General features: G+C 41.1%; 1 protein-coding gene across 2 annotated transcripts in view; it reads left to right on the top strand.

The window, feature by feature from the left end:
• Positions 1-12,751, top strand: part of LOC106804979 (centrosomal protein cep57l1-like) — a 19,354-nt gene extending 6,603 nt beyond the window's left edge. Inside the window, exons 3-10 of one of the 2 annotated variants that reach the window (XM_014806420.1) lie at positions 567-719; positions 1,196-1,419; positions 1,816-1,884; positions 2,451-2,606; positions 3,149-3,240; positions 3,900-4,010; positions 10,868-11,012; positions 11,281-12,751. In XM_014806420.1, the coding sequence (XP_014661906.1) occupies positions 567-719; positions 1,196-1,419; positions 1,816-1,884; positions 2,451-2,606; positions 3,149-3,240; positions 3,900-4,010; positions 10,868-11,012; positions 11,281-11,613 (1,283 nt within the window). In that variant the 3' untranslated portion in view covers positions 11,614-12,751. Of the gene's footprint in view, positions 1-566; positions 720-1,192; positions 1,420-1,815; positions 1,885-2,450; positions 2,607-3,148; positions 3,241-3,899; positions 4,011-10,867; positions 11,013-11,280 lie in introns of both variants that reach the window. The other variant, XM_014806412.1, reaches the window with a different exon arrangement.
• The last annotated feature ends 2,091 nt before the right edge of the window (positions 12,752-14,842 follow it).

The following is a 14,842-nucleotide window of genomic DNA, read 5'->3' as shown; positions in this document are numbered from 1 at the left end:
CAAACAACACACACACACACACACACACACACAAGATTAGCCAAATTATAGTATAGATAGATAGTAACCTAACTGTGTACGCTTTCTGAAAAGTCATGAAAAGTGTTTTGAATCCTTACTTGTAGGGTTGAGTCTAGGGTTGAGATAGTGTCATCAGACATGAGAATATGGGCCACAGTATGCCTCAGATTGCAGGAAAATGGGTTAAATATTTCAAAATTTTCCGGGGGGCATGCCCCCACACCCCCCTAGCACTGGCATGCCTACGGCACGCGGGCCTGCCTGCGGCAGCCAAGGTTAATTTCGCCCCCGGCTATCGCCGATCATCCCCCCACTCCTCGGTACGGATTTACGCCCCTGGTGGTGTGTGTGCGCCCCCGCGAGTGTATTAGCTACTGTGCTTGTGTGTACATTTGAGGAAACAGCCCTGGAAAAAAGTCGCCCTGGAAAGTGGAAAAAGAGCCCTGGAAAATGAAAAAGTAGCCCCCGAAATTTTGGGGGGGGGGTTTGCAAAAAGAGTCCCGGAAAAAAATTAATTAATTTTTTCACTGGTATCTGACCACCAGGTGTAATTGAAGCATTGCGCAACCTACGAGATAAGATAAGGCAAGTCGACAATGAGCGAAGTAAGTCGGACGCGAAGACTGACCCGAAATCAGCATCTGAGGGTGAGGAGGGGCAGGAGCACAAGCCGCCCAACCAGCAGACACTAGGGAAAGGTAGGTACATAATTCATTACTAGCTATCCAACGGACCTATGTACATCACCTCCTAATATCTGTCAGCAGGAGTGATAAAGCATCTTCGCATAGTCAACAATACCTTTGATTGGCAGCAATAGGCAACAATCACCTTTGATTGCTAATGGTTGCACTCCCAATGCTCGTAATCAATCATATGGTGACATTAGTGACTGAAAGTACTGTTTCTCGTAGGTCGTTTCTCTCGCATTCGTTTAGCAGTAAGTACTACGTCGACTATTTTGGGCAACGAAAAAAAATGCACTAGTGGCATACACATGGGCAAGTAGGGAGAAGCATACAAGGACAGGTTCTTGACCAAGGTGGCGGTTCTTTAAACCTGGTTTCCTGCATGGTCATGCAGGTCGTGTCACATTCTTGTCTGTGATGCCGGCCCCTTGTCGTCTTGCGCTTGTTCACTCGCCGAGTAACGCTCGCGCTCATTCTTGCAGCAGCGCCGGGCGCGCCAGAGTCGTGTCGCATGCATCGCTGCATCCTAGAAACACAGTGCGACAACATGCGCTGGCTGTACGAAAACGCGCAGCGAGAGATGGCGCTACTGCAGCAGACCGCCGGCGCGCGAGAGACGACGCGCTCCGACCTCGAGCATCGACTCGCCAAACTGGACAAGCTCGAGAGCGATTACATTCGGCTGTCTGCCTCGCAGAGACTTGCACAGGTGCGGCCGATACCACGTCCGTTGCCTTCCGCATGCCCTCGCTTATTGAGCAACCTCTCAGTGATGCCTAAGACATGTATCCATCGAGTGTGCGAAGTGTACTGATACTGATACTCCTGATCCTACTGATACGGAGTGTACTGATACGAGTATGCTTGGTAGCTTGCTGAAGGCTTTCTGACCTACAGTAAGCTCGTAGACTTATTTTGGTTTGCATAACACCGAGTTGCCGAGTGTTAGCGGTTTGCAGTCAGCACCGGTATTCACGTCACCGTGCAACTTTATAAACTGCCTAGTGTAGAAGAATTCTTATGTAAACCGAATTACTAGTACTAAGGTATCTGTCGGATGTTATGTGGGGCTTAATATTACTTGATTGCTGTGCATGACGAGCAGATGAAGATGAAAAAGCTAGAAGAGGAGGAGGAGAGACAAAGACAGGAGATGCAGGAGCTCCTTGCTCAGGTAAGCTATTCTCACTACTATTTGCCTACCTAATCACAGGTAAGCCAAGATAATTTTTATGTAATAAAAACAGCAACAGTTACTCCAGTCGATTGTGAGATGACAATTATTTTAATTAAATTTTCATGATTAATGATTGCAGTTCGTTGGTAGTCTAATAATGACAGCCACAGTTAAGAGTGTTTTGGTACTAATACCTGCTGATGTGGGAAACTGTATTGAGAATATATTTTTTCTAATCCTAATAAGTATATATATTTGGAGGTTTTCAGTATAAGCCTGCAATAATACCATAGTATTGTACCTAGGCCCTGTGCTATCTAAGTGCCATAAATTGCCAAGTTGTGTTGTCATATACCAGATCTAACATGTTTTGAGACAAGTCATGCTGTTTTTCACTGTGGGCCCATTTTACTACATCCGTACCCTTCTGATCTTTAGCTGCATTGAAGGAAACAGGGAGTTGTCGTGGGTGAATAGGATGAAAAATGTCACTGTCCTGAGATAATTCTCATTCACCTAGCTTTCTGTTACAGCGAGTAAGTTATTTGTATCGTACGTTTCAGGTGACGTCTAATCCCCCGAAGTCACGTGACAATGGTAGGAGGACAGCGTCGGTCCAGACACAAAGACGGAGGCCGGAAGCCAACTCACGGCAGAGCTCCGCCCGATCCGAACATTACCAAGTGAACTTTGCCGAAATTCCATTCGTAGTTGGCACGGTATGTTACGCCGGGGGGAATCGCTTGCATTGTTCTGTCGTGACGACCTGACGTTTTGTTGCTACCTGTATTTGAGCGATCCTTGTTCAGTGTTGTTACCATCTATGTCTGAAGGGTAGTGGTTTGGTGTCCAGGCTGTAGATACTGTGGGGAGATGAGAAGATTTAGCCAAACTGTTGTTACACGTTGTCTGGTTTGCATCTGGTTATAGATTGATGAAAACTGCATGTGCCGTGAATATATGTACTAAATCTATGTGTTATTTTAGTTGCAAAGTCTATATATATACTCATGTGAACACATGATTAGCGCACGATCTATGGTTCTTAAAAGTGGTCTGTTTGTTAGGCTAAAATTGAGCAAACAAGAACTGCCATAAAAGATTAGGACATTTTAAGAGAGTATGATCAGGAGTCTATCAATAGAATCAATTTTGAATCAAAATTGATAGACTCCTGGTACGATACTTGTTTAGAATCAACAAACAAGTTTATTGTTTCTTGTTTATTTGGAGTGTGCATACTGACATGTACCTTTTCCAGGCCACAAGTAAAAGTCATTCCGTAGGTGGCAACATACAGGGAATGCTTGCTGCATTAAAAACGCACAGTTCACTGTGTGACAAGTCGCCCAAGTGAGTATGGCCCTATGCTTAATTTTTTCGGGATGTTAGTTTTCTCAAGTAATATGAGTAGTAAGTAACTGCATGTCTAGTAGCAATTATGTAAAGTTTGCTATAAAAATACAATGACATGTTTAAAGATGTTTTACATAGCAGATAAAAACAATTAATGAATTGCCATGTGATTATTGTCTGGGGTGGTGATTATATATATTATTCATATGCATTATTATTACATGTGCCTTGGCAGTATCATTATTGAGGATGTGGGTAACTTGATATTTTAGAGGATTATGTGCATCTGGGAATATGAACACATTCAGACTTGTATATAAGGTTCACTGAAAGGATACCACAAAAGTGTCCTTTGTAAACAGCTGTATGTTCTATAGAAGTTCTTTCACTTTATAACTACAACTTAAGGGTACACCAGATATTATAGTCTTTTATAGACAATTTAGTTATGTAGATGTTTGTACACTAATGCGTGTTTGACTGTAAATGAACATGAATCGACACCATGTTTCCCTACCAAAATACAATTCCTGCTGTGAAGGCAAGGGCGTTGCTAAAATTGACTTTACATTATTATTAGACAATAACGGGTTATCACATGGGGATTATTATGGGTTTGACATTGCTAGTACATGTTGAGTGGTTTGTGTTTACAGAGCGAGAAAGCTCACCGCGACCCAACCTCTACCGTCATCTAGTCACTGCAGTGCGTCAGAGTTGAGCGAGTTGATGGCAGCACTGGAGAAGGAATTCAGTCTCCTGGCTATGTACGTAGAGTGCACGCTGCACAAACTTTATAAACGCAACAGTAGTCTAGTAGTAGTTGATCGGGGAGAGTTACAGCGCACGTGCTTACCGTATGTTAAGGTATAACAGTATAAGCAGTCGGGATGAAGGCCATGAGGAGACAAAGGTTGAACGCTGTATGGATTAATTATATCGATTGTGTTATTAGTGCTGCGAGTGTTCCGCTGCTCAGGTAAATAGAACTCTGTGGTGCAGATCAAAAAGTTTGATTGAGAAGTTAAAGGGATACATTTCTCTAGGTTCTTCAGATATTTTCCGCTAAGATTGGTTAAAATTACGCTTCATAAAAAGTTTTAGGGTTCAATATTTATTAGAAATATTTTTTTTTAAATGTTTTAAAACTGACGGCTATACCGTTGCTTACAAAGACGGTGGCACCACTGGCAGCACACCCACTGAAAAGTTGCACAAAGCAACGTTTCGGCTGCAGGCTACAGACCGAGGGTGTTTTGTATTTATTAATTTAAGAGCAGAAGGATTGCAATATCTTATAAACAACATATAGTTTCAGTTATAATATGGATAAATTTGTCCTAAAATGAACATCGTTCGGTTAAATAGCATTTAGGTATAAATATAATTGCACTTTTGAGATTAGCCCTCGGTCGTATGTAACGTGCAAAATAATGTTATTAGTGCTGCGAGTGTTCCGCTGCTCAGGTAAATAGAACTCTGTGGTGCAGATCAAAAAGTTTGATTGAGAAGTTAAAGGGATACATTTCTTTAGGTTCTTCAGATATTTTCTGCTAAGATTGGTTAAAATTACGCTTCATAAAAAGTTTTATGGTTCAATATTTATTAGAAATATTTTTTAAAAATGTTTTAAAACTGACGGCTATACCACAGACTAACGGATACACAGACTGGACGCAACGCCAAAATAGTGTTATGGAATTGAATGGTGGCGCCGCCTAGCGAATGTAGCGGTACACTAAAAATCTGGCTGTGGTGACACACCGTAAATGTGTAACGTTGTAACATTAAAACGTCTCTATCGTTAATTATAATATTTGGACTGGAGTTTAATTATACATTCCTGAATCTAGAAGGTCAAATGTTAGTCTTCAAGTAGATTTTGCTCTATTAAACGGCTGTACATTTATTTTTACATGCAAAACGATCATCCACACCGTATCACAGACCATACACAGACTAATGCGCAATACACACATAACATCACAATGCGTAATGTGAACACTGTATACTGTGCTACAGTCTGTAGTTTAATTTATTCCTCAGTCTGTGACCGGATTTTGTAAGATGTTTGTTTTTTCTACAAACAATAATAAAAACGATATAATTTCCATAATTTTTACTCAAATACACATTTATTGCTAAGAAGCTTAATCACAAGTGCTGGAGCTTCAGCAATTTACGATTCTGCTTGTTTCTAGGTTCGGAATGCAGGAGGGTTACTGACTTCTATCAGAGATGGAACTGCATCCTTTCTTAGCTTCTTAAATTTTTTGACTTGCCCTTGTGTTTTTAATAAAGGTGGAAGGGATCGGGTGAAGGAATTATGGAAAATTAGGTAAAATACAGACAGTTTGAATTTTTTATTAGCAAAATTATTCAGCATGTGTTGGTTTAGTTTTGATATTGCCATAAGCAATAATGATAATATACTTCAGTGCCCAGCAGTGAATATTTCTCAACCGTATTTTTCTGTTTATGTATATTTCATGAAATCAAGCCTGGTACATGTATAACGCCCCATGAGTCACACGACGAGAAGCAGACAAAGCAATGTATTTTACTAATTTCCCATACTAATAATAGTTATATTTTTAAATAGGTACAGCATATCACATTTCAAAGCAGCCAGTGATTTTAACCCTTGTCAGCTGGACACATAAATTGAGATGCCTCAAAATGATTATCTCAAATTAGCAGATATTTGCATTGGCTGTCTTTTAACCCGTCAATGTCGGCTCTTCTTATGTTGCAGATCCACTTCCGAAGTCTATGTACATGACCATCTACATGTGTCATGTGATGTGGTGTATTATTTACAAATTGCATATCGTTTTAACTGGTATTTTTCACAGAACAAAGGGCAGCAGAATTACACAGATCACCGAACCAAGTAGTGTTTTTACCTAACTTTTAACTGTTAGCTTCACAAGATTGTATATTGTATTAGTTTACATTGATATTATGATTACATATAATTAAACAATCAATAAGTACAGTCTTTGTTCGTGTGCACAGCAGTCAGTGAGTCACTGCATCTGTCATTGCCGTCCTAACGAATTTATTATTTGCAAACGTATATAACATGCAACACGTGATAAATCTAGTACCTATCATGCTCTGTGGGAAACTTGAAAAACGCTATATCTGGGAATATAACTAGAATATATTATGCAAATGATTCCCGTACCGGCTTGAATATAGACATCCCATACTCTCTGTGAATATTGAGTTTATTGACGCACGATTAGTCAGTATATTAGCAAATATATGCGTGCGAAAGTGAATTACAGATGATTAAATTTCTAAAATTCTAGATACCTATAGACACATGTCTTAGCTATAGTCTCTGTGAATATTGAGTTTATTGACGCACGATTCTGCACGCCTAACACGGTGCGCGCGCATGCGCAATATCTCCCGAGAGAAATCGTATTTTGCAAAGATTATGCGTTTGAAATGAAGAGGAGTTATCCTAGCATAGATTTATATAATAACATTCCATCAGTTGACATCATTTAAGAAATCGGAGAAGACCTTGCATGTAAGATCCCCGCTGCGTATAGAAGCCAGTACACAATCTGGCTACGTTAGTGTGTTAGCGCATGCGCAATATCTCACCAGAGGAGTTATATTTTGTGATGAATATACATATAAAATTGTTAGGGGATATCTCCGCATAGATTACCTTAATAAACTTTTATCAGCGGACCTGTGTTTATAATTAGGAGAGCGCTCTAGCATGTAGGGTACAAAACCCGTACTTTATGCCCTCGCGTCTATCTTCTTGCCTCCCTTGTCCCTCGCTCAGCCTCCTTCTTCTTCTACCGCCCCCAGCTATCTCCCCTGCTGCCTTTCCTCAGTCTCCCATCCCCTCTCCCCCACAGCAAGCTATATTACGAAGTTTGCCTCAGACGGCACTGCACGCCCAACACGGTGCGCGCGCATGCGCAATATCTCCCGAGAGAATTCTTATTTTGCAAAGATTATGCATTTAAAATAAAGAGGAGTTATCCTAGCATAGATTTCTATGATAACATTCTATCAGTAGACATAATTTAAGAAATAGGAGGAAGACCTTGCATGTAAGGTCAGGGCTGCGTATAGCAGCCAGTACACAATCTGGCTACGTTAGTGTGTTAGCGCATGCGCAATATCTCACTAGAGGAGTTATAATTTATAATTAATATGCATTTAATATGGTTAGGGGGTATCTCCGCTTAGATTTTCCTAATAAACTTTTATCAGTAGACCTGTGTTTATAATTAGGAGAGCGCCCTAGCATGTAGGGTACAAAACACCTACTTTATGCCCTCGCGTCCTTACCCTTGCCTCCCCTGTCCATCGCTCAGCCTCCTTCTTCTTCTAGCGCCCCCAGCTATTTTTCCTGCCGCCTTTCCTCAGTCTCCCATCCCCTCTCCCCCGCAGCAAGCTATATTATGAAGTTTTCCTCAGACGCCACTGCACGCCTAACACGGTGCGCGCGCATGCGCAATATCTTCCGAGAGAAATCGTATTTTGCAAATATTATGCATTTAAAATAAAGAGGAGTTATCCTAGTATAGATTTCTATGATAACATTCCATCTGTAGACATTATTTAAGAAATCGTAGAAGGACTTGCATGTAAGATCCCCGCTGCGTATAGAAGCCAGTACACAATCTGGCTATGTTAGTGTGTTAGCGCATGCGCAATATCTCACCAGAGGAGTTATATTTTGTGATGAATATACATTTAAAATGGTTAGGGGATATCTCAGCACAGATTTTCCCTAATAAACATTTATCAGTAGACCTGTGTTTATAATTAGGCGAGCGCCCTAGCATGTAGGGTACAAAAGACCTACTTTATGCCCTCGCGTCTTTCCCCTTGCCTCCCCTGTCCCTCGCTCAGCATCATACTTCTTCTAAAAAAACCAGCTGTCTGCCCTGCCGCCTTTCCTCAGTCTCCCATCCTCTCTGCCCCGCAGCAAGCTATATTATAAAGTTTTCTTCAGACGGCACTGCACGCCTAACACTGTGCGCGCGCATGCGCAATATCTCCCGAGAGAAATCGTATTTTGCAAAGATTATGCATTAAAATGAAGAGGAGTTATTTTAGCATAGATATATATAATAACATCCCATCAGTTGACATGATTTAAGGAATAGCAGGAAGACCTCGCATGTAAGGTCCCCGCTGCGTATACCAGCCAGTACACAATCTGGCTACGTTAGTGTGTTAGCGTATGCGCAATATCTCACCAGAGGAGTTATATTTTGTGATGAATATACATTTAAAATTGTTATGTGATATCTCAGCATAGATTTCCCTAATAAACTTTTATCAGTAGACCTGTGTTTGTAATTAGGAGCGCGCCCTAGCATGTAGGATACAAAACACCTACTTTATGCCCTCCCGTCCTTCCCCTTGCCTCCCCTGTCCCTCGCTCAGCCTCCTTCTTCTTCTACCGCCCCCAGCTATCTTTCCTACCGCCTTTCCGCAGTCTCCCATCTCCTCTCCACCGCAGCAAGCTATATTATGAAGTTTTCCTCAGACGGCACTGCACGCCTAACACGGTGCGCGCTCATGCGCAATATCTTCCGAGAGAAATCGTATTTTGCAAAGATTATGCATTTAAAATGAAGAGGAGTTATCCTAGCATAGATTTATATAATACGCGCACCGTGTTAGACGTGCAGTGCCGTCTGAGACAAACTTCATAATATAGCTTGCCGGCAGGGAAGATACTGTAGTTGAGAGGCTGTAGAAAATTAAGAATTATCTGCAGCGGGTAGGCCCCCCTACCTTACATGCAAGGTATGCTTCCTATTTCTGAAGTGAGGTCTACTAATAACATTTTATGATATAGATCTATGCTAGGATAACCTCTTTTCATTTTAAATTAATAATGTTTGCAAAATATTATTATTCTCGGGAAATATTGCGCATGCGCGAGCACCGTTTCAGACGTGCAATACATCCAACGGGAAAGTACGTAAATACGGCCTGGTAAGAGAAAGAAGGGTGAGAGACTGTTGGAAGGCGGCAGGGAAGATAGCTGAGGTGCGGTGGAAGAAGGAAAAGGCTGAGCGTGCGTCAAGGTAGACAAGGGAAAGGGCGGGCGCGGATGAAGGAGTTTTGCACCCTACAGGCTATGGCGCTTTCCTAATTATAAACACAGGTCTACTGATAATAATTTATTGCCGAAACCTCTACCGAGATACCCTCTGACCATACTAAATGCATTTTAATAACAAAATCTAACTACTCTGGTGAGATATTGCGCATGTGCTAAAGCAGTATTCAGGTTATACTGACTTGTATATATGCAGCGGGGACCTTACATGCAAGGTCTGCTTCCTATTTCTCAATTGAGGTCAACGTATGGAATTTTGTCATATGCTAGGTTGACCCTTCTTCATTCTAAATTCATAATTTTTGCAAAATATTATAATCTTTTCGGAAGATAGTGCGCATGCGCGAGCACTGTTTGAGGCGTGTGGTGCGACCTAAATAATAGTACGTAATATATACGATATGTATATATAATATATATACGAATGTACATATCTACCACAGATATCAATAGCTACTGGAGAGCTAGCGATCGCGTGCGTACTAGTCTTACATATTACAAGTCTATGTTAAATTCATTTGCATGCTTGTAAGATCGGATATAGAGTGACAAGATTTTGGAACTCGAGACTATAGCAAATACTTTCAATATCCCCTACCTATAGGGCACCTAGCAGCCGTATACGGTCGCGGTTCCTGTATTCAGTTTAGGCTGTCAATCGGGAGTAATTTTTCATACTTTCTATTTTTTCGTTTAGTGGAGACAAGCACAAAATAATAATATTATAGAAGAGGCTTATAATTATGCCGAAGCACATGTTGAAAAACCTGGGGTTATTAGCAAATATATGCGTACCGTAATCTCCCGTACTGGCTTGAATATAGACAACCCCGAGGCCATTTCGAGTAGTTGACCGCTACATTCGCCAGGGGCAGCACCATCGAAACGCTTAGCAAGCAGGGTATACGAAGTGTCCAGTCTGTGTATCCGTTAGTCTGTGGCTATACCGTTGCTTACAAAGACGGTGGCGCCACTGGCAACGCACCCACTGAAAAGTTGCACAAAGCAACGTTTCAGCTGCAGGCTACAGACCGAGGGTGTTTTGTATTTATTAATTTAAGAGCAGAAGGATTGCAATATCTTATAAACGTTCGCGATCGCGATGTTATAAACAGCACGATCGCGGGTGTCATGTCAGCGCCAAAAAATGAAGATTTTGAAATTCAATGTTGTTTTATGACAAACGTGAATGCGTAATTATAGATATTTATAGGTATGTGCTATTATTTATAAATCTACTATCATAATATACTCTCAAATTTTAGAGGAAAGTATCCCTTTAAAGGGCAATGAACTCTAACCCTAACCATAATCCTAATACTAACATTTAACCCGAGTTTATACAGGTTCACTGCAACCTAGAGCGGGGAGGAGAGAAGTCTCGTGTGCCATGAGTGATAGCTATATTTGAAACGCAATGTTTGAGCAAGATGCAGTCTTCCCGAGCGTTCGCATGCTTTGGCGAAGGTTTTTCGTAATGTCAATGAGCGTTCCTGTGTTTTGCAGACGTCACGAGGAGCTTCAGCGTCAAATGTCGAACACGCGGGACGCCGGCGTAAGAGATGACATAGCGAGCGCGGTCGAACGACTCGTCAACCGTATGGACAGCAAGGGACACCAGATCGCGCAGTTGCGCAAGCATCTGGAGAAGGTGCGTGCGTGTCGCAAACAACACTTAACTAACATAACTCCCTGCCAATCACTTACATACCTATGTAATGACATGGTAATAACCTACATAACTAACATAAGCTTTAACGTCTGAAGCGGGGGTTGCATTCCCTAGTGATCTATTTATCTGACTGTGCCGTGTTATGCCAAATTAAAGTGCGTTTGCTACTAGTGCATGATTAGCGATGTTCCCGATATGTTTGTTAGACTCTCGTCTCGCCATCTACCTGCGTCGCAAATCGTTTCAGGTGAAAAAGTGTGCCGAAGCAGATCAGGTGTATTCGTCTAGGACATCGATTCCTCAGGTCGGCAATAGAGTGCAATCCAACACAACCCGACCTTCTACTGCCACGCGAGAGAGCAGGGCGGGGAAAGCGCGCGTCGTCACGGCAACGGAGTCGCCCGGTTTCAAGCGGCGCATCAGCCGGCCCAAGACTGCGCAGACGACGACCCGCGTGCATTCCGCCGAACGCCCGCTGTCGCCCTCTGGTAGACGATCGCGACAGGAGAGCCTCGAGCTGCTTAAGAACGTGCGGACGATAACGTCGACTCTGTCGCGCGATGATATCTGCTGGGAGTAGGCGCCCGTGGTGATGATGGTGATGATGATGGCGGTGGTGATGACGGCAGTGGGTTCGTGGGTGGCAATATCAGCGTGGAGGTCGAGTGCGGCATTGATTTTGAAAGTATGGTGAGGCAATGTTGAGCTGTCGTTCCTGTGTGCGCTGTTTGCCGCTGGCATCATTGTGTCCGTGCTGAACCATGGAAGCTGGCTTTCAAATTTATGCATTTACTTGGTCGAATATAGTGTGATAATAGTTTTGTTAGCTCAAGTTTGTAACTGTTGTAGAACAAGAATAGCATGTGGCAGTTTTGTGAGCAAATTACGTTAGATATATATCTATATAAAATAACATTTGAGATAGATTTATAGCCAACATTGGCGTTTAGCTTGACATAGTACATTTGGATCAGTGATTCAGGCAGTAGTAATGGGAGTCGTGTTAGTGGATGGTCAGTATACATCACAAACTGTCATTGCAGCAAATTAGAGTCTAATAACCTGTTATTACAATATTCTAGCCAAACAAGTTTGATTGCTATTCAGCAATAAGCTTCTAGTCTCACTGTGTTATAAAAACGTTGATAATTTTGCATGGAATTTTATCGAAACCATGAAGTATTCGCAGTGATGGATGCATTTATTAGTTTTATAAATTCAGTGTGATGAGAGATCACAGGGATGCGTAGTGGAGAGAAAAACGTGTTAGTTATCGAATGCGTTGTTTTTAAGAGTAGGAGCGATACGGTGACCGCCTGTGCCCAAGCCAGCGTGTGGGTCGGCTTCATTGAACTGGGGCTACTTAATAATTGTCGACACGGTTGACCGTGGTTACACCTCACATTTTCTCAGATAATTTTTCCATAGGAGAGAATAGAAGGTAGACGGAGGAGAGCTTGATGAATCCTTCATTAGCCAATGTCGTTTTTAGACGTTTTTACATTCCAACGCTATATATATATGTGCCATCTAAGCAAGTTTAATCCTACCGTATTAGAATATACATCTATGGTTCGTCGGACACCTATATGTGTGGACTTTCATCGTAGATGTATCTTGCAGTTTGATATTGATTTAAATGTGTGTATGTTTCTGCACATACATTCGTTATGGCGTGCAAGTTCATGCATCAAAATAAAAGTATATATTTATCATATTTCAATAAATTCCTAGTTTTGTAAATTAAAAAAAAGAAACTTCGCTTGACTTTCAGAATATCGGCACGGTGATGCCTTCCTCTAGAGATAAACTCGTTAGAATAACCGCGACAAAGAACGCGCTCGTGCAAACGTGCGCGCACACACAAACGTACGGAAGATTGATATTATGAGTATATGTATAGAGTATGCGTGTATGTTATATATATATATATACACACCCAAGATTATTATGAGAATCTAAAGGTACGTAACACCAGCGCATGATATAGGCGAATATACAGGCACGCCGCGCCCAAGCATAATATAGGAGAATGCACAGTCATGCCACACTAAGCGTATCATAGGCGAATATACAGACACACCACACCCATGGAATCGTTGGCCCAGCGAGCCCAATCTTCTTACCATCTCTATTCTTCATATAAATAATACTTTTCTTTGTCGTTTGTCGGCGCTACATCGCGCATGAGAAGTAGTGAATGAAGCTAAATGAAAAATACTCATGTATAACTGTGTTGAAATTATACACCCGTGATGAGCATACACTCAGGAGTAGTTGTTTATATGTGTATATTGTATGTTATCATGTTATGTATGTATGTATGTACATATATGTTATATACATACATATATATATATACATATATGTATATATGTATGTAACATACATATATACATATATTACACATTTAAATGTGTATCCTAATGACTCATCTTATGAATTATAACCTTCTGGCAAATCTTCCGGCAAATCTTCCAATCCTATTTAAAACGGGTGATAGATTATAGAGTCAGATGTGTCCGTGTATGGGAGGTTTGCCTTCGTTCTCAGAAATAATTATTTTTACCGCGGTTAAAATAAATTAATCGTGGTAGAATTATTGGCCCTTTACCCAATTACAGGTCGTGTTACACATAATTCAACCGGGGATAAATTATTTCAACCGCGGTTAAATTATGCCCCTTTTACCCAATCTGAGGCCTTGTTACACATAATTTAAGCGCAGTAAAAACAATTCAACCCAGAGACGCAATTCATTTTAAAAAGTGTGTGTGGGGACCAGCCGTGGTTCAAGAGCCTGTGCGGGAGAGAAGCGGCCGAGGGGGGAGTTGGGAGGGGGGTATCCCCCGTCCAACGGTAGGAACTTTTCGTATTTTTGATCTCTAAAAGGTGCATTTTCGCGAATTTTAATTGCAAGTATCAACTATTGTTTGTATCATTTACATTTTATTTTCATAGGTCATCTGATCAATAGAGGTCGATGAATTTTCAAAACTTTCCATTTCAAATAATGCGTTTTTGAGTTCTTCGTGTATATCGTTGATTGTATTCCATCAGGGGCTTTGATCCAATTTGAGGGTGGGGGGGGGGCAAACAATATATTCTGAATTTAACGTGTTAAAGTATGGTAGCTTCAACTATGATATCTTTATGTATCTCTTAAATTTATCTCAAAGCAAAATTTAATCTTGACACTTTTTACGTGTACTGGAATTACAACGTACCATTCACTGAGTGAAAGATGGTTCTTTTTATGGATACTGAAGTCTGAGATAAAAAAAAAGAAGACTGGAATCCCATTTTCCTTTCAAAGATAGTAACCCTCATTTGCAAAGCATCGTGGGAGGTCTCGAACAAATTTAGGCTTATTTTAACTTAAAGTGAGGACTCATCAAAGTAAACATATCACAGCATTGGATTTATGGTTATAATGTGACATTTAAATGAGAAATGAAACGTTTTCCTCTTAAGGCGACTGAAAGACGCCTTAAGAACTCAAAGAAAATATCCTGATGTTAATTGGCATCTACAAATAAAATTTTATGGCAATTGGGAGGGTGTGCAAATGAGGGCTACTACCTGTAATGTAAACACTATATCTAAAGTAATAGACTTTTGTAAAGATTATGCATTTAAAATGAAGAGGAGTTATCCTAGCATAGATTTATATGATAATATTCCATCAGTTGACATCATTTGAACGAATCGGAGAAAGACCTTGCATGTAAAGGTCCCGCTGCATATACCAGCCAAGTACACTCAATCCGTTACGTTAGTGTGGTACGCCGCCATGCGCAATCATCTGC

This window comes from Priapulus caudatus, unplaced genomic scaffold (assembly GCF_000485595.1).
Source record: "Priapulus caudatus unplaced genomic scaffold, Priapulus_caudatus-5.0.1 Scaffold5, whole genome shotgun sequence".
NCBI lineage: Eukaryota > Metazoa > Priapulida > Priapulimorpha > Priapulimorphida > Priapulidae > Priapulus > Priapulus caudatus.
This window is presented reverse-complemented; position numbering and strand designations above follow the sequence as displayed.